The following is a 24,134-nucleotide window of genomic DNA, read 5'->3' as shown; positions in this document are numbered from 1 at the left end:
TTTAGAACCACGACACCTCTACAGGACCGATCAGAAGCGACCAGACGGTTTGACGCTCGTTCCATGGGCTGATGGTAAGCAGCTCTTGTGGGATGTAACGGTAGTAGACTCCTTAGCTCCTTGTAGGATTAATGCCGGGTCTGTTTGTAACCCTGGTACGGCTGCCAATGAAGCGGAAGAGCGAAAAATTGACAAGTATAAAGATCTTGTAAATGATGGATATCTTTTTCAACCGCTAGCTTTTGAAATTCAGGGCGCGGCCGGCCCCAGCACAGAAGTTTTTTTGAGCAAGCTTTGTAAGAACCTAAGCATATGCACTGAGGAACCCAGAGCAGGCAGCTTTTTAAAACAGAGAATCTCCCTGGCAGTACAGATTGCGAACGCCGCTTGCGTACTCGGAACAATAAATGACAAAAAAACTTTCGACGAAATTTTTTACTTGTAACACTTGTATACTATATTATCTCGTGTCGAGTTGCGTGTTCTTATTGAAGAAACGTAACCCGTATCGATTTTAATTGAAAAGGACTTAAACACTTGTCATCTTCTTTTATCATTATCACTTCCATATCTAAAAAATTCCAAGGATTTTGACTGGAATACATGATGAAGGGACTCATGACTGTAACCTCGGTTACTATGATACTTTTGACCTTCTGATTACCTAGAAAAAAAATTAAAAAAATCCATTAAGCTGTTAACTGCTAAATTCATTTCTTCGGTGTTTATTGCGTCGCTGAAATCTGCTGTTGATAGAACACATGAAACTTTTTCTTGGTTTTTGTTGCGCTGGTCTTTGAAATAAGTCTTGCGCGTGGTTCTTTTCTTTGGCAGTAAGTTCTGTGAACTCTTTCCGCTCTTCCTTGGTTTTAGTTACACTAATGCGCAGATGAACAAAACTTGTTTTCATTGGTGATAACTTTAATTTCTAATGCTTTTCACCAACATGCGCCAATCAAAAAATTTGTTTTTGCAAAATAAAAGCTAAAAATTTTGAAAACGGGTTGATTTTGAATAACGAATGTTTTCTGGAGATATTTTGAAGAGAAATTAAACGAAAACGATCCATGCTCGTGGAGAATTGACTGCCGATGCATGATCTGTAAAAAGATCAGAAAACTAAACTTTTAAAACTTTTGATTTGACAAAAACTGAAAGGGAGCTAACTCCCTTGGATTTATTTTTCCTAATTTCTTGTTTATTATTATTATTATTATTTGATTCAGAGTGCAGAGAGAACAACGTGCGAAGTTTTTTCTTTAATGATGTTTTTTTTATAAGCGCTGGTATGAACTTATTCGCTAAAGTGTTCTCTGTTTCTAGGTGTGAATTTAAACGTGGACTCACGCAGTAAGGTGACTTGTAGCTAGTACGAGATAGCAAAGGATAGTGGTACATAACTGTGTTAATTTAGAAAGGACAATTTGGCACCGTACTGTCATTGTCGAATCTAGAATATCTTCGTTCATCCACGTTTCACTGATACAACAAATATCTATTTTGAGAATGAGTTAAAATTGTAAATTCAAACAAACGTTTTCGCACATTTTGTGCATCTTCAGGTTTTAAAAATTCTAAACTATCTGTACAAAATGATCAAAGATCATAAAAAGTGTCACACACATCATTACTTCAAAATTTTAAAAATTCAACCAATCAAAACTTTACAAATATCACTGAAATTATGTAACAACTATTATGTAACATTTTAAAACATTTTGTCACAAATTTTTGAGAGTTTTCATTTTTATTTTCACATTTTCGTTTTGTGGCTAATTTTTATGCTACCATGTAAGTTGTTTCAAAATTTTGTTGTTTTAGCCAGAATTTTTCAATTCTGGAACTATAGCCTTAGTGTCAGCTCCCTACTTCTAAACTCGTCGCGCGTGTTAATTGCCGGTCTCTCTTTCCTAATGTGCAGCGCCTCTAATGTAAGTAACTTGATGCTGCTGGACGCCTGGTCGATTATTTTCCAATTAAACTCAGACTTACCACGCTCACTACCACACTGCCTTATATGCTGTCCAACTGGGGTATCCTCTTTTCGGTGTTCCTCAATCCTTGTGGTGAGATGTCGGACCGTCTGGCCAACATAGATGGATTTGCACCCACAACATTCAAGTCTGTACACCACTTTTGATTTCAGTTCACTGGAAAAGCAGGATTTTAGAGAGGGCATACAAGTTTTCAATTTCCTCGTCGTGAATATTATCAGCGCATTGGTGATATCGCGCACTTTTTTTGCTAATGTCTGACTGTGATTCCCCCTATATTGGACCATCAAGATGGGTGGTGAAATACTGCTATAATCACAGGGCTTCTTTTTCTCAGCCAGGTTCTTTTTGTTTTTGCCCTCGCTGATGATCTTTTCAAGGCATGGGATGCAACCCGCGACGACCTTGACAGATCGCGCATTCAACACAGCTATAGCGAAAGTAGATAGTCATAGATTCTGAACTTGTCCATTAATATCTATTTTGAAGTGTGCAAAGTGAGCTTCCAATTTCCACATGCATTTGGTTTCTTGACAGATCGCGCATTCAACACAGCTATAGCGAAAGTAGATAGTCATAGATTCTGAACTTGTCCATTAACAAGCAGCTCCAAACCATTGATTTTAATATGTTCTCTCGGTGTACCTTCAGTGATTAGATCAAACCTTTTTTTTTCAAGAGACGTTTTTCAAGCAAAGCGTCTTCTACACTCAGTTCACGTGATATAAACACACCTGGTGTAGCGTTTTGGAGAAAATATGTTTGTGCAAGTGCTTTTCTCATTTCCCAAGGATTTGAAAGCCTTACTATCAGCGTTCTGGGTCTGTTGGGATATAACTTTCCAATTCTGTAAAAGTCTCTCACAGATTGTAAACCATGAACATCAAGTTTCTTGAAAACTTCGGAAATCTGAAGCTTCTCAGCATCTATTTGTTGTTCAGTGTTCTCGGTTTTTGGTTCTTCCAATCCATGAATGCGGATACCAAGACCACTTTTTGGAGATATGGACTGTTTCTGCACCGCTTCAACGGACCGCTTAGTCTGAGATGTTATCTCGGTAATGAAATTGTCCAATTTCTCGTTCAAATTCTTGCACTCATTCTTGACTTCGCCAATTTCTTTAGTTAGCGAAACAACTTCTTTCGATACAGGGAGACAATTTTCGCACATCCAAAGAACTGGAAAAAAGCCGTTTATCTTACGTAATTTTCAATATATTTATCATTGCTCTGCCTGCTTATTCTCGAGGGTTCACTTGTTCGCACAATTATTTAGGTGCTAACTAAATGGTTTTTTGAGCGACACATTCTCATCTGTTTCTAGTACTGTTTTCTTGAGAATTTTGTGGGCCATTGTTTATTTCTATGGTTGCCCACCCTCAATTTAAAAAAGGTCACACTTTAGACTCAGTGGACCACAAGTAAGTCGGGGCAGGGAGGCGGAGAAGGGGAAGACAAACTAGGGGAAGACAATGTAAAGCAGAAGAGTTTAAGACAAGGCAGTGGCACACAACAAAGCAGTGGAGGACAAGACAGGCATTGGAGCGCAAAAGAAGGCAGGGGAGTGAGTGCAAGGCAGGGTTGGGCGTGGTTAAGGCATGAGAGGGTATGACAAGGAAGGGTAAAGCAAGGCAGGGGAAGACAAGATGGTGGAGGGAATAGCAGAGTACAGCAGTGAAGCAACCATCCAGTTAGTCATTTAGTCACGCATTAAGTCATGTATCCAGTCATCTTTTCAGCCATGCATCCATATTTGCATCCCATTCAGTCAATCATCCAAGCAACCATCCAGCCATTAATCTAAGCAACCATCCAGTTAGTCATTCAGTCACGCATAAGTCATGTATCCAGTCATCTTTTCAGCCATGCATCCATATTTGCATCCAATCCAGCCTAGCATTCAAGATATTTTGTAGGAGATTTAAGCCTAGCCCTGTCACTTTTTGGTTAGTGCCCACCCTCGTTTTTTTTTGCATCGGCTCAAAAGGGTTCCCGGTGTCTGACACACTTCGGACTTCAATTTTTCGCAATAAGACGCAATTTTAAGATATCCTATTGGAAAAGAAACTGGAAAAAAACTAAAAACATTTGGTGACAGGTAAATGTCAGTTTTTGGTCGATTTATAGTTTGCGGGAAAAGGGTCAAAGGTTTTGGGCATTATTTTTATATTTTTGGCCAGCCCTGCTCATTTAGCTTCTGAGTATGTATCAATTGTTGAGTTAAGATAAGTATTCAAAATTTTCGGGCTATTTAAGTCGATCGTAATCTTAGGGCGAGGCTCGAAATTTTTCAAGTCTGTTTCTCATCGAAAAATGATCCTTTTTTTGAAAACTCAACGGTTTTGGTAGTTTCTTGAGCTAATTTAACCAACTGGACTGTAAAAAATTTTTAGGGCGTACTTTCTAACCCTAAATGAAAAATCTGCAATAAAGTGTAGTTACTCTGACAACCCGACTTTGATAAAATGAGCTCTAGGCCCTGTTTTGAACGAACAAGACGATGTTGATGTTGTTTTTTTGATTAAAAAATTTTTGGGGGCTATTTTCCACAATTTTAGTTTTTAGCCCTAGAGGTGTCACTTTTTGGCAGGGAAAATGAAACTTAGGTTTTTTATTTAGCCTAAGATTCTTTTCAACGCTGTTTTTTTTTAAATATTACACGCCTTACGTCCACTCATTGGAAAGAGCTTTCTAGCGAGCACTTATTTGCTATAATGCGGTTTCTAGAACTTGAGAAATTCAAATTTGAGCAAGGTGAAAATTTTGGGTCTGGGGTCATTTCGGCTCCTTCGGCTCACTTTTGATTTTCTCATCACCCATTCGTCATATAAAGATGAAACTATTCATGTGAACTCTCCATAAGTTGTATAGTATACCTTAATAAAAAAAATGAAAAAAAAAATTTTTTTTGGTTCATTTTTGGTTCTTTAGAAGGGTATCAGATAAAATTTTTGCTTGAAAATATATTTTGCGTGCTTAGATGAAAATTTGAAAAATAATTTTTTTTTGAAGTCGAGTTTTGGCGGAGAATTAGCCTTTGGTCAGCTATAATACATTACCAATAAGAATTTTAATTGTCTCCCACTTTTAGGCACTAGTGATGGCTTTTCAATGACTCTTTGTTCATCATAAGGCAATTTTTAAAACTTGAGCGAATTCAAGTTTTGATTTTCTTGTCATCTGTCAGGTTTATAAAACTAAATTTGTGTAAGCGAACTCTTCATAGGTTTTATAAAACAACCTCAAAAATTAAAACAAGTTCAGAAAAAAATTTGAGTCATTTCTTGATCTTCAATTTTGGAGTGAACATTGGATACTTTCTAACATGTCGTTCAATGAGATTAAACTTCACTGACGGATTTAATCTCATCATCAAACTTATAAAAAAACGATCTTCATAGGTATCTAATACACTTCAGAAAGGTCTCAGATAAACTTTCAGCTTCAAATTATAGGTGGCTAAAGCAAGTATGATGAAGTTTGACAAAAAAGTTGAAACTTTTCAAGAAATTGAAATTTTGCGAAGATATAGCATTTGATTAGCTTTAAAACGTTTTAACTGTATGTTTTTTTTTATTTTCCACGTCTAACCAATAAAATTAGCTCACCAAAGAGTCCTTGTTCATCATAATGCAACTTTTAAAAATTGAGTAATTGAAGTTGAGCCGATTTTTTTTTCAATGTCATGTCTATTGGACTTATGAAGCTAAGATTGTGTATGTGAACTCCTCGTAGACTGTATAAAACAATATAGACGAGTAAAGTTGTGTAAAATTTTTTTGGGCTCATTTCACGATCTTCAATTTTGGAGTGAATACTAAAACTCTCGAACACATCGGTCAATGAGATGAAACTTCACTGACAGCATTTTTCTTTTTATGAAACCACAATAAATGAAGATTTTATGTGGCTGATATCTTTTAGTAAAATTTTCATAGTCTTTTGGCCGGAGAACCGTTTGTGACTAAGTCAAGATAGATAAAGTTTTTTAACAAAAAGTTTTTCTTCAAATCAAATTTTGGCTAGAAATTTGCTTTTGGTATGCTGGAAAAATACTTGTTTCTATCTTGTTCTGATAATCACCGTTTTGTAATTAGAAAACGCTTTTTAACGACGCTTTTTTGCTATAATGTGATTGTTACAAGTTGATAAATTCAAAAATGAGCCGGAGGAATTTTTTTTGGTGTGATGGCTTTTTTGCATCAAGGTAGTTTTTCTCAACAACCATTAGAAACAAATTGATGAAATTGTGTATTTATACTCTCCATATTGCCTAAAATATAGCCTGAATGTAAATTGTTCGATTTAAAAAAAATTGGGTCTTACCAGTTTTCTTTTTCTAAAGAACACTGAGTTTCGAATACGTTGATCAAGGAGATGAAACTTCACTGACAACATCAATCTGGTTATTAAACCACTTGATCTGAACACAATTTGTGACTGATATAAGTTGGAAAACTTTTATACAACTTTTTAGCTGGAAAACCGTTCGTGGCTCAATCAAGTGATGTGAAGTTTGAAAAAAAAATCTCAAATCATTTTTTCTTATTAAATTTTTAAAATCTCAAATCATTTTTTCTTATTAAATTTTTCGCTTCTCAAATTCAACCCCTGCTGAAAAAATTTGAATAGTTTTCATTGTTAATAAGTGAAATTCTCTTAGGTATATCTCTCACAGTTGATTTGAGATGTTATGGTTGATTTTGGGGTTGATTTTGTTTTGTTGGTGTTGACAATTTGGGAGAAGTTTTTTTTTCCAATTTTAGGTTTGGGGGTTCAAGCAGAGGGTAGAACTCGGTACGAGGTTCGGCTGAAGTAGTTTTTGACCAATTGAAAAGATTTAGGATTTATGGGATTGATTTTCAATTTGACGTTTGAGCACGTTCTTGGCATACAGATATTTTGTATGATGGAAAGCGTCTCCGCTAATCCTGTTTTCAATTTTGCTCCAATTTTGTTAGAAATCTACACTACCCAAAAATGAGACAAAGCGATGAAGACCGAGTCTTGACAGTTTGTTTTGTTGTGCTAATAATTTATTTGAGGGATTCATGTTTTCAGATTTTTCTGCCGAATTGATGAGACTAAAGAAGTTATTGCGAAAAGTTAATCTCAGTTTCAGCAGCCCTTTCTCTAGCTGGACAGAAAATAGTGGGCTGCAAACTCCGAAACATAATCATGTATACTCGAATCGGAACCGCCGCAACCTCGAATTGCTTGGGTTCGAAATAAAACCAAGAGGATTAGGCTGCACGTATCCGAACAAACATTACTACAATTGTTTGTTTGTTGACTCCTCAAGGTTTGTTATGTTTTATTTGATTCATTTTCGTCCACAAGAAATGTCATTAATCTTGTTGCCGTTTTCTTCATTTTTTGTTTTGCAAAATTAACAGATGCTTTTATTGTTCCTACCATTGAAAATGGGGAGGAACTTTGTATTTGGGTTTTTTAGTTTTTTTGTTTTCCTCGAAAAATTAGGTATCACAAATACTCATCGGAATGGGTCGAGTGATGTATCATATAAAAGCCCCTTTTAGTCGTGATTCGAACGACATTCGAAAAAAAAAATTTCCAGTTTCGAGAAAAAACCTTTTTTTTTATTTTTCGTCCAATTTCGAGCGAATAAAGCGAGCGAGCAAACTTTTCATAGGCCTATAATTTACTTTGAAAAACTAACTATGTCTTAGTGTTATTCAAGTAAAATTAGTTATCAAAACTCTTCTTGCGCCCTTTTATGAATGAAAATTTTAAGAATACTCAAATAAAAAAGTTCTGTTTTTTTTACACAAGCAATGCTTGTGTTATAATATGAACTATCTTTTTTTTCCAACCTAAGTCACAAATATTGTTGCCACCCAAATTTTGTTGCGATAAAATGTGTTCATTCTGATCAGCTATTAAGTACAGCCAATGCTTAGGATGTTAACACAGACTATTATTGTTTTTTATTATTTGTGCTCGGAAATTAACGGAATATTTGTGCTCGGGGTGTTTTTTTTTTCTTCCGACAAATTTCCAATTTTTAACTAGCCACTTTTGACGGGATTTTTTTTGATATCATTCAAAAACTATCGTTGTCCTGAGCTTAAATTTGGAAAGATATTTCACCTGTGATTGTTTTTCGTAAAGCGATGGGGGTTTAAAAATAGCCAATTTCGAGCAATTAAAGCGCGATATATTTCGCGCTATTGACGTTTAAGCCGAGATTTAATCCGTGTTAGAAATCGTTCCAAATTTTAATCACTTTGTTTTTAATATGGCGTGTGGGGGGAATGATTTTCACAAAAAATTTCAAATTAAAAAAAATCATTTTATTTTTATTAAATTCAATTTTTTTTTCATGTTATTACTGCTCTATAAATTGAGGCTTGTTAGTTGGTAAACATATGGTGTATTTTATTAGAAAAACTGCGACTTGAACTCAATTTATTTTTTATCGAAATTCTAGGCTTTCATTTAGATTCACTGATACACCAAAAACGATGTAGTTTGAAAGAAAAAAGAACTTGTTTTGTAGTTTCTTTTCAATCAATATTGTTGTTCTGGCTGCGTCTCTTTCATAGGCAGCTATTTTTGTTTCTTTTGACAATCCTTCATCTCCGGAAAATTGCTCTGCTGCTCAACTGTGCTATGTGAGTTGAAGAAATTCAGCTACACTGAGGTGGTCAGCCCAAAGACTAAGGACATCTAAATCTGTCGGTCTACCTCGACCATTAAATAGGTGATTGACATCATGAGGGCCTTGACTACAGGTTCCAGACATTAGGGATTTTAGGGTCGAACCTACTCCGGTTATTATCCAGCAGGGGAGGGTATCCTGATCGGAGCTGAGCAAATTTGCCCATGTCGTCGCGATCGAGTCTGTTTTAACTCAAGTCTATTTCAGGTGGAATTGCGCTGAACATTTTTAGGGTGGTTTCCGATGTAATATTCAACTGTTTTTATGGACATGTTAAAGGCCCTTATTTTAATGTGTATGGTTTGTTTGCGCTGTGTTTGGGGCAGGGGAGCGATGTTCTGATGAAGCAATATTTGTAGAGTTGGCTTGAGCGTGCAGTACTTGCTCTGGTTTCATAATCCGCTCGACTTGGGAAGTGGCTGCTAAGTAAAAACTGTTTTGAGAGCATTTTGTTGTGCTCACGCACTGGGAGGACATTTGTTTCAATGTGCAGGTGGTCTATATTTGTGGTTCTTACAGAACCGGTGACACTTCTTAGCTCGTCATTTTGTTTCAATTGTAGTTTTTTGAGTTAGTTGCTCTGCGGCTGGGTGACTTTTTTGCTGCAGCCTATTTCATAACACCACGACTTTCGACTGATGGCCTTGTATGATATAGATAAGGTCTCTTTTGCACTTGCAGTTAGTACCGGCTAGGTTTCTCAGTACATTGTTCCTTGATTGTACTCGTGAACAGATGTTTTGTGTGTGCTCTGAAATTAAGCCTTTACTCAAATGTCACACCCATTTTATTATGTTTTTTGGCGATAACCGCCGATATCAACCTTAGTTTCAAAATTCACTTCTGCAGACCATGTGGTATATAACGTGGCCATAGATTTATCATCAAGAGATCGATGAGATGTTTATCTATGAACCATATTTAGTTTTTCCATGTATGCGTTCATGGAGACGTATAGCGCTGATGCATTGAGCCCAGATATGAGAAGTGTAAAATCTTCAGCAAAGGTTCTTTTTAATGTTACTAGGAGCACAGGTTAAAGAAAGCCGGTGAGAGAAAACCACCTTGTGGAACTCCTTGTTTCACTTTACGCCTGTCCGACGCCTGATTTTCACACTCGACGTACGAAAAGCAGCCTTCTAATTATGAGAGGAGCCATGTTGTTAGTGAGCGAGGTACTAAATATGTCAATTGGATGAACTCGGTGTTTAACCGTATCTAGGGCGGTTAAGTCGAAGCAGCAAGTATTTTTCTCTGACAGAGTAGTCTTTTTACTAGTTTAGCCACGGGAGACAAGTGCAATGGGCCTAGATTCCATGGATATTTAGGATATTTACCGTTTTTAGGTAGATAAATAGACCGGGATATTTCGACCTGTTAGGTGGTGTTTTTGCAATACTTAGTGATGAGTTATCAACGTTGGTGATGTATGTTATGCCGACCATTCCAATGGAATGAAGGTGAATCGTGCAATCTTACAGGACCACGGGCTTTACTATTTTTCTTACCTTTATAAAAAAGTCTTTTTACTAGTTAAGTCACAGGAGACAAGTGCAAAGAACCTATATCACTTGGATATTTAGGATATTTACAGTTTTTTAGGTAGATAAATAGAGCGGGATATTTCGACCTGTTATGTGGTGTTTTGCAATGCTTAGTGATCTGTTATCAACGTTGGTGATGTATGTTATGCCGACCATTCCAATGGAATGAAGGTGAATCGTGCAATCTTATCAGGACCAAGGGCTTAACTATTTTTTTCTTTTTTAAAATTGCAGTTTATAGTTCTTCAGTCGTGAACTTGGTGGCTTTAAAAGGCAGTTTTTTTTATTTTAAGCGTAATTTTTCTTTTCTTGGTCAGGTTTATCTGGATAAGGGGTGTACTCTTTGTTGAAAAGTATGGAGCACTTTTATTATCATAAATTCGTGGAACATCATTAAAAAATAATTGGTATGTTTGATGTCTTCGGTGGATTTTGTCCGGAAAAAGATCAAAATTTGTACCATAACATACTTGATTGTACTCTGGGGTTCTTTTTTTAGTAATTTAATCTGTTTTGAGCGGTAATTGCCTTGTATAATTTTATTTATTGTGTGATTGAGGGCTGTGATGGTGAGGCGACTTGGGTGTTATTTTTTGGAAGTTGTGTGTTATGCATTACTGTTACTGCCTCTCCAGCGAGGTGAGGGCTTAATTCAGGTAAGATTTTTTATTTCAAGATATCCCTGTAAGATATTTCAAAAATGCGGCTTTCTTGATGATATCTCTAACTTTTTTCATCCTTAAGAATACTGCGTGAGAATTGCGCTTTTAGAAACAATTCTTCTGTTTCCTCGCGGAATTTCAACCATTCTCATTTAAGACTATGAAGTCTGAATCACCAATTCGTTTGCAAGTTTGTCCCCTCTGTGTTCTGGGTTTGTAGGAGAGTACTAGAGCTGTGCGTTGATGTCAGCAACAATGAAGAACGATTTCAGGTCTAGTAAATGTCTTACGGAGGCTGAAAAGCCTTCGGAGCAGCTTGGTGGAAGATGGATGTTTATCAGGTTAGGAAATGAGATAGTTGATATAATTTGATTTCCTTGTCGTTCAGTGTGATTATCTGATGTGATTTGTGAGAGTAGGGAATATTTGCAGTATTTAAGGCTTTTATCAATAATGAATGCAGGACCTCCGCCTTTGCAGCACTCCTTAGGGTGGTTAATGACCACTATTTGATACCCAGGAGGGCCTTTTAACGCCGCATTGTGGTTGTTTCCTGTATCGCTGCTTTTTTATGTAGTTGCTTTCTTGTTATGTATGATTCTGTCAATTTTAATTTCTTAATCCGTTGACATTGAACTGGAGGGTATTGAAACTTGTGGTTTCTTTGGTGGGGGCTGGTTGTGCAATGGGTATATCAGGTGATCGGCACCATGTGCATGCTCAGCACACAACGTTGATATCGCCTTTTTCGATGGTTTTGAGTTTGGTACATTTGAGGTGTACCCAGCCACCTTAGTGGCACTACGCACTGTACTGAATACTTATGAATTCTTGAGTGCAGACAGTAGAAGCTGCAGGCCCGGGGTTTGTTTCTATTCCTGCTACTAGCAATAGCAGGGCGACCATGATTCCAGCCATGAATTTCTGTAGGAGCTGTGAGGCTCGTTTGTGTTGCTCCTTGTGTAAAAACGCGTTGTGTCATGTTGGAGACATCGAGGAGTTTGATGGATCTTGCACTCGTGTTGGCACGAGTATGGTTCTGCCCGTCTCCAGGTCGGAACATTCTGTGCTACTTGTTCTTTAAGACCATTTATCCTCGAGAGAAAAGACAAATATACGAGCTATACATCCTTTACGTTGAACCAATGTTGTGCCCCTGCTTAAGAACTACCTGCAGTTTTTTGGTTATTGTTCTGGACTGGCTAATATTGCCTCACCATCAAGCAATGAGCACGGATCATGGTGGGCCTCGAACATCCGACCTTTCGGTTGAGAGGCGGAGACGTAATTTGATCCGCTTCGAAGCATATTAAAGCTCAATAAACCGGGCAAAAGAGTTCAGAATTTAAATAAACAGTCCTTAGTTTTTGCCAATTTTAGTTATCATATCATAGTGTTCGAAACCTCAGTTATTTGAAGTAGTTATTGTAGTGTTCTTTTCGAGCTCTTCAAGTTATTTGTGTTACCTGATGTTTTGTCTTCTTTAGAGGCAGCTTGAAGTTATCAGTAGTACACAACAGTGGTCATGTTGTGACGGAGATAGAAACAGACCAGGAGCACATTAGGAATCGCATCCACAACCCCTTATCTCTATCCTCCTACCGCATTCTGGCATCTATTCTGGGCGATAGACTGGTCAAGTTTGGAATCACACAAGTAGCAATGCAACCGTTTTCAAATTCTGAGCTCAACACACCCAAGATGAAATCGCTCATTGAAGTAGGTTAAATATACTACTCAATTACTCAATACAATACTTAAAAAATAAACCCGTTTGTTCATGAGATTGAGCCAATTTAAGTGATATAATAAATTTTCTTGTTTCGTTAGCTGGCAACGCGAATTGTCTTACTGTGACAAACATTTTTAAATTAATTTGGTTTTAATGAACTATGAATTTTAATTGTTTAAGTCTTCTTTTTGTGTGCAGGGAATAAAGTTTCCAGCTAAATAGGAAAATTATATGGCGATTCAGTGTTCTCTTTTTGCGTTAGTTTTATCAAAAAAGGCCCTTGTAATCTATATCTATCTATCTATCTATATCTATACTATATTTAAATGCGAGTGACAGCTATCTCCCATATTTAAGCATAATAAATTTGCTTTTTTGACGAAAGAATTTTTTCATGTTTAAGCTATCTCATATATTGCAATGCTTAAGAAAATTTTTCAATTAGTTTTCCGCAAGGTCATTAATTTTTCAGTATTTTTTTTTCGAGGCCAAATTAAGTCTGTCTGTCTGTAAACCTGTTTTTTTAATTAATTTGATTATGTCTGTCTACCGTCGCCTAATTTTTTAACTTTAATCGATTATCTATCTATTAACTATTATATAATTTCACAAAATTTGAAACTGCCATCTCTGTAGTCAGGCTCGTTCAGGGTACTCTCAGGAAATGCAAATTTCGCCGCCAAATATGACTGCTCAAATCCTTGTAGTTTTCGAGATCTGACATTTTTTATGATTTTCCGAAATTTTCAAAAAACTTAAATGTTAAATAATTCCAAAATATTGAAGATCTCAATCCTGTTATTGGAATCTGTGAGGGTAATCTCAGGGGTTTTCAAATCTTGCGTCTGAATATGGCTGCTCAAATTCTTGTTGTTTTTGCGAGATATGACGTTTTTTCTAGGATTTTTTTCAAAATTTTTCGGAAAACTTAGATTTTAAAAAATTCCACAACGTTGAAGATCTCAATCCTGTTGTTGCTTTTTGTGAGGGTACTATCAGGGGTTGCAAATCTTGCGTCTGAATATGGCTGCTCAAATTCTTGTTGTTTTCGAGATATGACGTTTTTTCTAGGATTTTTTCAAAATTTTTCAGAAAACTTAGGTAAACAAAATTTCACAAAACTTGAAATTATCATCGCTGTAGTGAGGCTCTGTCAGGGTACTCTCCGGAGTTGCAATTTTCGGCCTCCAAATAGGACTGCGAATTTTGCATCCAAATAGGACTGCTCAAAATTTTGCAGTTTTCCAGATATGACGTTTTTTGTGATTTTTTCAAAAAAATTTTCATGAAAATTAAATTAATTTTTTTTTAAGTTTGAAATTCCTAACCTGTAATTGGGGGGCTGTCAGAGTAAGCTCAGGGGTTGAAAATTTGGCCTTTAATTAAGAGTGCCCAAATAGTTTTTGTTTAAGAGATACGACGATTTTTGTTTTTTGGAATTTTTCAGAAAACACAAATTACAAAGTAATTCGTTAAAGTGAAATTCCCAACCCTGTAGTTAAGTACTTTCAAAGATTGCAAATATTGCGTCCAAATGCGACTGCTCAATTGCTTTCAGTTGCCCAGATGTGACGTTTCCTAATTCATTATAAACTTAGATATAAAAAAAATGTCACAAATTTTTATGGTTTTTTTTAAATTTGAATTAAAAAATCGAATGAAAAATTTTACAAAATTTGAAGTTACTCTCAGGAGTTGCAAATCTTGCGTCCAAATGCGACTGCTCAATTGCTTCCAGTTTCCCAGATGTGACGTTTTTTTAGTTCATTTTAAGTTTTTCGAAGAACTTATACAAAACTTCACAAAATTTTATGGTTCTTCAAAATTTATATAAAAAAATTGAATAAAAACTTTTTAATTACGAACACTGTAATTGGGTGATGTCAGAGTACACTCAAAGAATAGTTTTTTGAGTTCTTGAAAATTCGAAGCACCGGAGGTCCGGTACACGCTAGTTTTTTTAAAATTATAATTTGAAAATAGCTGAAAATTTGAAACATGTATTCAGCTCTGGTACAAACAGATTAAGAGTCATCCTTGAGTATCTATGATCTTCTATTGTAAACGAAGCTACAAAATGGTAAAAACATAGCCACGGACAGTTAGAAACGTATCAATAAAATTATGGAAAATAAAGCAGTCACGGATACAAAATGGTAAAAGCAGTCACCGATAGTTATTAAACGTATCAATATATCATGTAAAAAAAGCAGAAATTTTTTTCTATGATTTTGTTGGTGCATTTCTAACTCTTCCGAGCTATTTTTTTGCCGTTTTTAGATGTGTTTACAACAGAACACCGTAGATGCGGAATCTTTTTGTACCTGAGCTGAATACATGTTCGAAATTTTCAGCTACAGAATGTAGTTATTCGAAAGAAATGAAATTGAAGTTGTTTCAGGCGCTAGAAGAACAAGGCGTTAGTTGTAGTGAGAAAAACCCACTCAATTGGAAAAAGAAGTGGCCGGCACCTCTCGGTTGGAAGAAGGGCACATTCACTCGGCAGCCCAACTCAGTGTATGACATGCTGGGATCAAAGTTTCAACACCCATACCTAAAACGGGTTCAAATGAAAAAGGCAATCGAAGACAGAAATAAACTGTATGCGACAGACTCAAACTAAACTGATTTTTTTTGTGTGACCATTTAACTTTTCAAGTCTAAGATCTCAATTTTTTGGATTCCGATTTATGGCTCATATTTTGGTTGTAGGCCAACAAGCCCAAAATTAAAATTGTTTCGCATCATAACAGCAGATTGTCATTGTTACGTAATTCTGATGCAATTTCGGCTTCAAGAATATCGAAAAAAAAATCTAAATCAAATGGAAAATTGAATTGTGGCTACCTTGTTGTTTGATAGAAATCAGAGCTGCAAATAACCAAAGCGAGATCTAAGCCTGACAACCAACATTTTTTTGCGCCTGAGACGAAGTAGTATGATCTGAGAGCCCTCAATTGTCTATTTCAGGATGGATTTAGGGGAAGAGCGCAATGCTCCCACCCCTTTCACTGCGAGTCGACCTTCTTCCATCTCCCTTTGGTACTATTTTAAATCCTCCAAATTTTACGGACTGACACTTAATTTTTTCTGAAGGCGCGTTGAAGTCCATACAGACTACATTAGAGGTGGAAACTCGTGCCCAAAACATGCTAGTTTCTGTCAAAAGTTTCTGATGAGTCCCTTAAAACGCTTTTTTTGGCCCCTTTTTTCAAAAAATTGCCTGTGAATCCGAAAGTTTGGTCAAAATAGGGTCTTTATAATGAAATGTGAGAGCTCAGAAAACCAATTTGGTCGATCTAAAAAAGCAGGCAAACAAAAGTTTGGCAACTTTTTTGAGAATTGCGAAAACACGACCAAAAAGAAGCTCTATCAAGTTAAATAAGAAAAAGTAGAAATAAGCCTCGAATTAGCAAAAACTCGGCTACGTGTAGGATTCGAATCTGCGACCTACTGCAATCAAGAGATTGAGTCTCAAGCACTACTCCTCAGCCACTCAAGCTTAACAACGGACAAACACTAGTCACGAATAAAGCAGCTACATGATAAGACATCGCCAATACGATTCAGCACCAAATACAAACAAGACTGCTCGTATCAAGGCGAAGCCCTGAATATTCCGACTGCCTTTTAAGGTTTATGGAGCAGCAGTAATAACATGAAAATTTTAAATGAAATAAAACAAAATGAAAATGTTTTTTCTAAAATTTGAGTTTTTAAATAAAAATCATCCCCCCCACACGCCATATCAAGTACAAAAAGATGGATTTCGTTCCTTGTAATAAATAAATTATGGCAAATAAGCTTCTTTCAACCAATTGGAACGATTTATAAGGCGGATTAAATCACTTACGCGTTAATAGCGAGAATTATATCGCGTGTTAATTGTCCCAAGTTGGTCAGAATGGTCAAAATGGCAATATTTAAACCCTCATAACTTTACGAAAAATGATCACAGGTGAAATATCTTTTCAAGTTTAAGCTCAAGACAACAATACGTTTTGAATGATATAAAAAAATTCCGTCAAAAATGGCTAGTTAAAAAGTCGAAATTTGTCTGAAGAAAAAAAACCCACCCCCGAGCACAAATATTCCGTTACTTTCGTATCGAAAGTCGCAACAATAAACTCAATTTTGCAACTGATAATTTGGAATATAACAAACTGAAGGCATCCACACTAAGGTTGCAGTTAATCAATCCCAAAGCATAAAGCCACATTATGTATAAATTTGTGCATTTCGAAAAACTGCGAGATATTGAGTTAGAAAACTTCTGAAATCGAGTTTTTATGATTGTGATGTTGTTTGAAACAAATAGCTTTTTTCGATTTATTTTATGAAATAAAAAAAGCATCTACTGCCCTTCACTTAATTTATTACGATTTGAATGTCAAAGCACATGATATCAGAAAGCTGTAAAGGTGCGCCACCATTATTGGGTTGCCGGACCATGAAATCCGCACTAATATTTTCGACTTAGGCCGGAAAAAAGATGGTTCATATTAATACACGAACTTTTTTCGTATTAAGTTCACTTCGTGGTTGAGTCAAAGCGGTATCATGTTGTCGTAGCTAGAAACAGAAAAGCTTAATTTTGTGTTTTACTTTTTTAGATTAAAAGGTTTAGAGTCGTATGAACAAATGACTGCAGATTTGAATTACCAAACTGATGCTTTTTCGCCTTTGATTTGACAAAACCTCCGCATTTACTTTTTCTGACCAAATCCCATTTTTCTGTTTTTTATGATGTTCAAATTAGACTGAAGTACCCAAGATTATTGCTACGACCGAAACGCAAGTCAATTCTATCCAGGAAACTTTACCAACTCTACTTAGCAAAAATCTTGGGTACTTCAAAATTCTTTTTTTTCGCAGTACGAAATGCCAAAAACTAATGTTGTTGGATTCAAATTAAAGTTCATTTCATAAATAAAAACTTAATACTCCTATTATGAGGCCTACTTGCTCGCTTTACTCTAATTAGATTTAGAATCAAAAATTTCAAGCAAGTTTTTTTGACATTGATAGAGCGTTGTAAAAGTTTCAATGTCGTTTGAATCATGACTGAAAAGGTTTTGTTATGATATATAACTCAACCATTAATTATACTACCTCATTTTGCAAGGAAAAAAGCTCAAGCAAAAATACCTTCCATTTTTGAGTCAGCTCACAGAGCCTTTTTGAATATAACCCCCCTTTCTGCAAGTACCTGCCCCCTATTCCAACGGTAAAGAAATGGCTAATGCTTCTTTATCATTTGTAAAATTAAATATTTGGAAGAGGAAAGCGCGAATAACTACTGGCCTGAACTGGGCTTTTGGACTTGTTGGTCGCTCACATTAACAATAAAAATTCGTCAAATTTTATTCTAAGCTGTATTATTATTGTATTTTTATGTATTTTTAGACATCTATATCAATCAAACAATTCTACCAAAGATCAGTCAAATAGTCAAAATTTATTGTCAGCAACAGCTACATATGGAGAGCGAATTTTTGTACAGATAAATGAATGAAACCAGGAAATGCATTCAACTCGATTGCTAGAAATATTTCGAAAATATGGAAAGAATGATGTCAGAAACAATGTCACGTTCGAATCCAGAAAAAGGTTCAAATCAGCAGTTGTTCGAGCTCTAATTGGTCCAAATTGGTGCAAAATTTTTTTGCACCCGAATTGTCAGCGTAGTCAAAATAATGGCCCTTATAGTCGAGCAGTTTATCAAGCCTTATAGAAACTATTTTACAACACGCAGGGGAGAATTCGATTTTCTCGGGGAAGAAGATTTTCTAAAAGTTCACTCTTTAGGTCTACCTAATTGTTTTTTCGAGTTCTTTCAAAAGATTATAAATTCCTTATTTTGCGCCGTAGGCAATTAAATTTGTTTTTGGCCGTTTTAGTCATTTTTTGAAAAGCCAAAACTGGATGCTAGCTAGCTAAAAAATGTTATCTTGAAATACTACTAAAAGGTGGCGACGGGGTCTAATCCCTGAAAAATGTGGCCCCCAAATCCTCCCTTACGTACGCATATAGTAGATTTTTATCGAATTACCTAATAATTTTTTTTAAATGCGCAAGGTTTCATATCATGTTGGTTTTAAAACAGCGTGTCTTTGAGTTACTATCTGGAAAATGTCAAATATGAAATTTGTTGTCGGAAAAGTTCGTCTTCTGTTTTCCCCAATTGTTGTGATGTACTTGTAGATTTTGTTGATATTGGTCTTAGACTGAGAATCGGTTAGGGGTCGCATTTGATGGGTGCATTTTTGCCGGGCCAGTTCATGAGCTGTCTCATTTTGGCGCTTCCGTTGTCTGGCACTATGCACAGTACCCTCAAAAATGGCATATCTTCCTCTTCCGATGAGTCTTCTGTGCTGTTCTCTGTGTCATCTGCATTTGTGTCGTAGGATGTCACTGCTCCTGATTGTGAAGAAGTGCTGCTCTTGGTCGAACCTGAACATCAATTTTAACATTACAATATTGGTCAATTTCATTCGTTTCTTCAAAGCATATACGGACAATTTACTTAATCGTTTTTCTCAATGTAGCTGACAAAAGTAAGTTCAACATAAAAAAAACAATTGAGGAAAAATGACCCTATTGGAACTAAAACTTTTTCAAAGTTCATTTTTGTAACTCACGTGTACTGCTGGATGATCCGGACGAGGTCTCTGCTCCGGAGATGAACAAGTACACGACTGCGTTCTTTTTGGGCAACTCCGCCCCCTCCGGTTCTATCTTCTCGAGGGTGCGGAAGAAGAGGGTGTCGAGGGGCTGTGAGTTGTAGGAGGGCACTCCCCCCACCTCCCCCAGCAGGGAGTCCCTATCGTAGAACACTTTCAGGTTCTTCCTCTTCACTTTCATGAACACCCCCTTTCGCTTCTTTCGGACAGACTTCAGACGCGCACGCACAACTAGTGCACAACACACACCAAGGTTCAACAAACTTGCAAAACACGATTGTTAGTGTTCTGGTTACTAAAAATGATCTGGTTGCTAAAAAAAATCTTTGAAATCAATCAATCCCCCGCCAGATCGCTCCTGGAATGAATGTTTTCTCAGGTTTCTCAAACTATTTTTTTAAAATTCCTTTTGTTAGATAACCTTGTACAAATTAATTTTTGGTAGCATGAAAATAGTGTGATATGTCATTCTTATCTTACTCAGTGCAGATGGGACCCCGTTTGGTGCGCGGCAGAGTGCCTCTGTCACGTCTGTGGGGTCAGTGACTGCCTCATTTACAGCTGTCGTCTCTGCAGTCAGTGTCGCTGGCACCTCCGAACTAGAAGTGGAGTCATGGTACGAGTCATGACCATGCAAAACACGGTTGGTTGTTTGGCCACCTGCAATTGCAAATCACCATATATTTGCTATTAATTAGTACTAACTGCTTTTCTTAAGATTTTTTACTAAATGTTTTTGGAAACGTGCTCAGACATGGGGCTTCTCCTTTTTTCAACTTAGGTAATATGTATGAGACGCGTGGACGCTTTAGTCTTAATATCGTTTTAAGGCATATTTTCACTTCCAAGCCGAACGACGCCGACTAAACAAATTCATCGTATTATCATGATTAAGACAACCTTTTAGATTCTTATTTTCCTTTAATACATTTTAGTTAGCTGAAGTTTCAAAAAAATCATTATTATTTCATTGCATTTTGACAGTTAGGGTTCATTGAATATAAAAGGTTGCAATTTAAAATGTCTGTATAAAAAGAAAGAGTCTTACTTGGCGTAGTTTCAGCTGTAGCCGATGGGTCCATGCAGAGTTCGTTGTTCTCGAACTTGGAGCAGTTGAACCTGTTCGAGATGCCCAGTCCATACTCCAGCAATAGACTGAAACAGTTATCCCTCACACGCTCACACAAAGTTCGGCAAGGTGGAATCTCGAACTGGGCTCGGCCGTCAAAGCAGAGAGGCGTTGCCAAGGAGCAGATGAAGTCACGTGCGAACGGGTCACACTCCAGAAATCTCTCGTCGTCGAAACCCATCAGGAAGTTCTTTACTTCGAACAGCGACGACTGTGCCAACAGGTTGGGCATGCGCATGGAGCTGTATCGTAGATTAGTGCACGGTCGCAAGTTGTCGTTTATCTTGATGCACTGTGGTTTGGTGAACACTTCTCGCTCGGAGGCAGTTCGGATTGTGCTCTCGGTGGGAAGGTACCAATAGTGTAGATCCTTTGCTTTGCCCGCAACAGCCTCCACTCCTTCCATTTGTACCAGCAGCACCAGCAGCATCGTCCCCATTACAAGTAGGGATCGGGAGGGGTAAATCATTCTGTGTTGTGAATTGACTGCAGCTGATGACGACATTCTTACTGAGTTTTTTCTAATCTGACTTTTATCTGTCTCTTTTGTGGTTGATTTGAAAAGAAGGGAAGATGGTGAATAGGAATTGAACTCTGCGCCTCAGACAAAATCAATAGGGCAGAGTAATTTGATTGGGAATACAATAGTCAATAAATGTCTCTTCCTTGTCAGCTTGAGGGGTACAATAATAGCAGAAGGAGATATGGGTAAAAAGAGAAAAGGTTGGTTAGTTTGTTTTGTTGTTTTTCAAATGGTTGAATTAGATTTGAGGCACAATTCGCATCTACTTTTGGGACTCTTCTTCCTCGCTGAAGAGTAAACTCGAAAAGAAGATTTTAACTCAACTCAGTTGAAACTAAATCAAATCAATGCAGCCGGCAGGTAGCTCATATTTGTTGATTGTGAATGGTGCTATGGCTCTAATTGGAAGACAAGTAAAATGCGAACAAGCAAAAGAGATTGAAAGGGAAGTGGTAGTTTAAAGACAGAGGGTGTTTGGTGGTAATTGTTTAAAAATGTGCGCCAGTCAGGGGAGATAATTGTCTGCTGGCCCGCTGCTCCTCTTCGCGATTCCGGATCTGCTGCTGGGCCTATACAATCTATTGGGACGAAGCTGAGACTGAAGCAAAGTAGTCGGTGGGCGGCAATGTTCAGCCCCTGTGCTCGCCGCGGGATAAATGTGTTCACAATACCTGATGGTCGATTGCCGCACTACTGTCTAACTCAGTTTCGTGGGGTGGTTGGTAGGTTCTGTTTAGTTTAAGAATATACACCAGATGTTCTCGGGGCGGGCGACGAGAGAAAGAGATAATTTAGATGTGAGTGTCGTTTATTGTCTTTTCAATGTTGTTTTAATTTAGTTTTGCTAATGCTAAGAGGCGAGAAGAAGTAGTCTACTGACGGTGGTGCTTAAGCATGGCAGAGTGCCGGCTGATTGAGCTGGCTTCTTGGGGCGAATCGGAACGAGATGGCACAAATGTTTGCTTAATGACAGGACGCTCCTACAGGCTACCAGCTGACTGCACAGCTGGACAGACCGAGTTTGAAAGACGACGTTCCCAAACACTCTGACTGTGTGACAGGTCCGCCTCTGATTGACACTTGACAGCAGGTTTCCCCACCACCTTACCACCAGGTATTAGTACCTACACACCATAGCATACCTGCCTACTCAGATTCGTCCACTAATCTAATGGCATTCCTTTTACCGCCGTCTGAATTGACGAACCAACAGCCAATCCAACGCGAGCTAGCTTATGACAGAATGAAACCCCTATATAAGGCAGGCTGAAAAGTATCCAGATAATTGTGAACTTGACTAAAAATGTTCTAATCTAGTCTGCGGTAAAATTGAGACGAGAAACAAGAATCACACAACACCAGGAAAGGAGATCGCTATCTTTTTCTAAGCCATAAATCTTTCTCAGGTAAATGTAAATGTTTCCTAGTGAATAAGCTTCGAATTCTCCTAGATTGTCAAGCTGACAAAAAACTGAAAAGTTTAATGATTTTCGCAACTGAACAGATATTTTTGTAGAAAAAAGAGGCAACTAATTTTCTGCTATCTTTCAATGAATGTGTATCAGTTGTCTCCCCACTAAGCCGTACTTAAATGCCAAGCCTCGTGCACCAATTGAAATGCCAGCCCAGCCCTACCCCACCCCACCCTTACCCTATTCCCGTTGTCATTTTTATCCCTTCCTGAGCACTTATCCCACAATAATCCCAGTGCAAACTTCACATTCATTCAACTCCCCCTCCCCATATTAGCGCAGATTCAACCCTATTTAATCCAGAATTGATGGATTTGCACACAGCCTACGAGATCAAACTGAAAGTCTACCGACCGACAAACCAGAAAATAGTTACAAGAAATTGAGACCTGCCTTTTTCAAAAATAACCTTGAGAAATCATTGTAAAGGGCCCTGGTTGACTAAAATATGAAACCTAAGTCGCGCCATATACGATTCCATAGAATAGAATCCATAGAAATACGCTGATGTACGAAACCGTTGAAAGAACGAATTTTCTAAGAATGATCTGACAAACGATTGCTCATTTTGTCTCTTCTACTTTCCCAAACATTTCAAATTGAACATTTTTGCAAATGATTTTCGTGTTCTTATGACTAAATGCGTGATAAAAACAATATGAAGTATGACAGACAAGCCTTATAACAATTGTTTGAGTGTTCAATAGACAAAGCTTCATTCAATTATGAGACCACAAAAGTTTTTTTTTGAATTTGAAATTCAAATGTGGGAGAGGGAGTGGAAAAAATATTTCCTATAAAGAGTAACCGGTTGCTGGACGAGCAAAGCTGCGACAACAGTTGTTTAGGAAAAGTGTGTTTTTACCTTTTTTCAAACGTGGGCAGTTTTTTGTGGGCTGTGTTGCTCGAGGATTACACTTACAATAAACGCTTTTACCAATATTGCCTGTGTCTGAATCAGAAGAAAAAACAACCAGAATCTTTCTAAATCGTTTTTGTTGTTAGCAAATTAAGTCATCTTTTGTATGATCTGCAACGAGAGAAACTATATTTAATCGTCAAACCATATCACATTAGGCAAATATAACTAGAGTTTATAATTGATTATTAAAACCAAAAAAAAAATAAAAACTTTTTAACTTGAACTTTTTTTGAAGCTAAGTTTAATACTTTATGGTCAAAGAAGCGCTAAGTAAATTTTATTTCATAAACTCGTTATCTGGAATATATTAAGTTTTTCATGGTTGACAAAAGTTTTCTTCTTATAACGACTATTGGGTCGCATTACTACCACGCTTTAAGTAACGGGGAAAACATAAGCTTTTTTAACGCCGATGGAATGAAAATTGAAATTTTTTTATTGATAGGTCAACTGACGCATTCTGATTTTTTTGTTGTAACTGATTTTGTGTGGGGGAAAAGTTATTCAAAAAATTAGGAACACCCGAAGACAAATTTGCGTCCCACATTCAATAAATTGACCATTAAAGAAGACACCTTTAACTGAAATCAGAAAGCTATTTTTCAGATAATTGGAAGTATTGATATTATAAGTAATATAAGTAATTTTTTTGCCATGCATAGTGTACAAATATTGTTTCTATAATATCATATACAGTGCTGAGTATGGTTTGCAGATACTATTGTGGTTTGATCAACTTTTTACAATTTGTGTATTAACATTTTCCTTTTATGGAAACCTGGTCCCATCGGT

The 24,134-nt window shown here is 36.9% G+C and overlaps 2 protein-coding genes across 2 annotated transcripts in view; one reads left to right on the top strand and one right to left on the bottom strand.

Moving 5' to 3' along the window:
- LOC134847977 (uncharacterized) overlaps positions 1-15,464 on the top strand; it is a 76,106-nt gene extending 60,642 nt beyond the window's left edge. Inside the window, exons 2-4 of the mRNA XM_063865291.1 lie at positions 11,154-11,222; positions 12,369-12,600; positions 15,015-15,464. Coding sequence (XP_063721361.1) covers positions 11,212-11,222; positions 12,369-12,600; positions 15,015-15,236 — 465 coding nt within the window. The 5' untranslated portion in view covers positions 11,154-11,211 and the 3' untranslated portion in view covers positions 15,237-15,464. The remainder of the gene's footprint in view (positions 1-11,153; positions 11,223-12,368; positions 12,601-15,014) is intronic.
- A 2,510-nt stretch (positions 15,465-17,974) lies between these two features.
- Positions 17,975-21,963, bottom strand: LOC134848111 (uncharacterized). The gene is made up of 4 exons (XM_063865457.1): positions 20,345-21,963; positions 19,777-19,956; positions 19,255-19,527; positions 17,975-19,066 (listed from the first exon to the last, which is right to left on the bottom strand). Exons 1-4 carry the CDS (start codon positions 20,928-20,930, stop codon positions 18,852-18,854), a joined length of 1,254 nt encoding a protein of 417 aa, XP_063721527.1. The 5' UTR covers positions 20,931-21,963; the 3' UTR covers positions 17,975-18,851.
- Positions 21,964-24,134: the final 2,171 nt, after the last annotated feature.

Source organism: Symsagittifera roscoffensis, chromosome 6 (genome assembly GCF_963678635.1).
Source record: "Symsagittifera roscoffensis chromosome 6, txSymRosc1.1, whole genome shotgun sequence".
NCBI lineage: Eukaryota > Metazoa > Xenacoelomorpha > Acoela > Convolutidae > Symsagittifera > Symsagittifera roscoffensis.
This window is presented reverse-complemented; position numbering and strand designations above follow the sequence as displayed.

Bases quoted from the DNA above. Each gene is read 5' to 3' on its own strand.
- LOC134848111 (XM_063865457.1), bottom strand. From the start codon at position 20,930: ATGTCGTCATCAGCTGCAGTCAATTCACAACACAGAATGATTTACCCC. The intron at 19,957-20,344 runs GTAAGACTCTTT...TTGCAATTGCAG, and splicing joins TACAGCTGAAACTACGCCAA to GTGGCCAAACAACCAACCGT. The intron at 19,067-19,254 runs GTGAGTTACAAA...ATTGATGTTCAG, and splicing joins CGGATCATCCAGCAGTACAC to GTTCGACCAAGAGCAGCACT.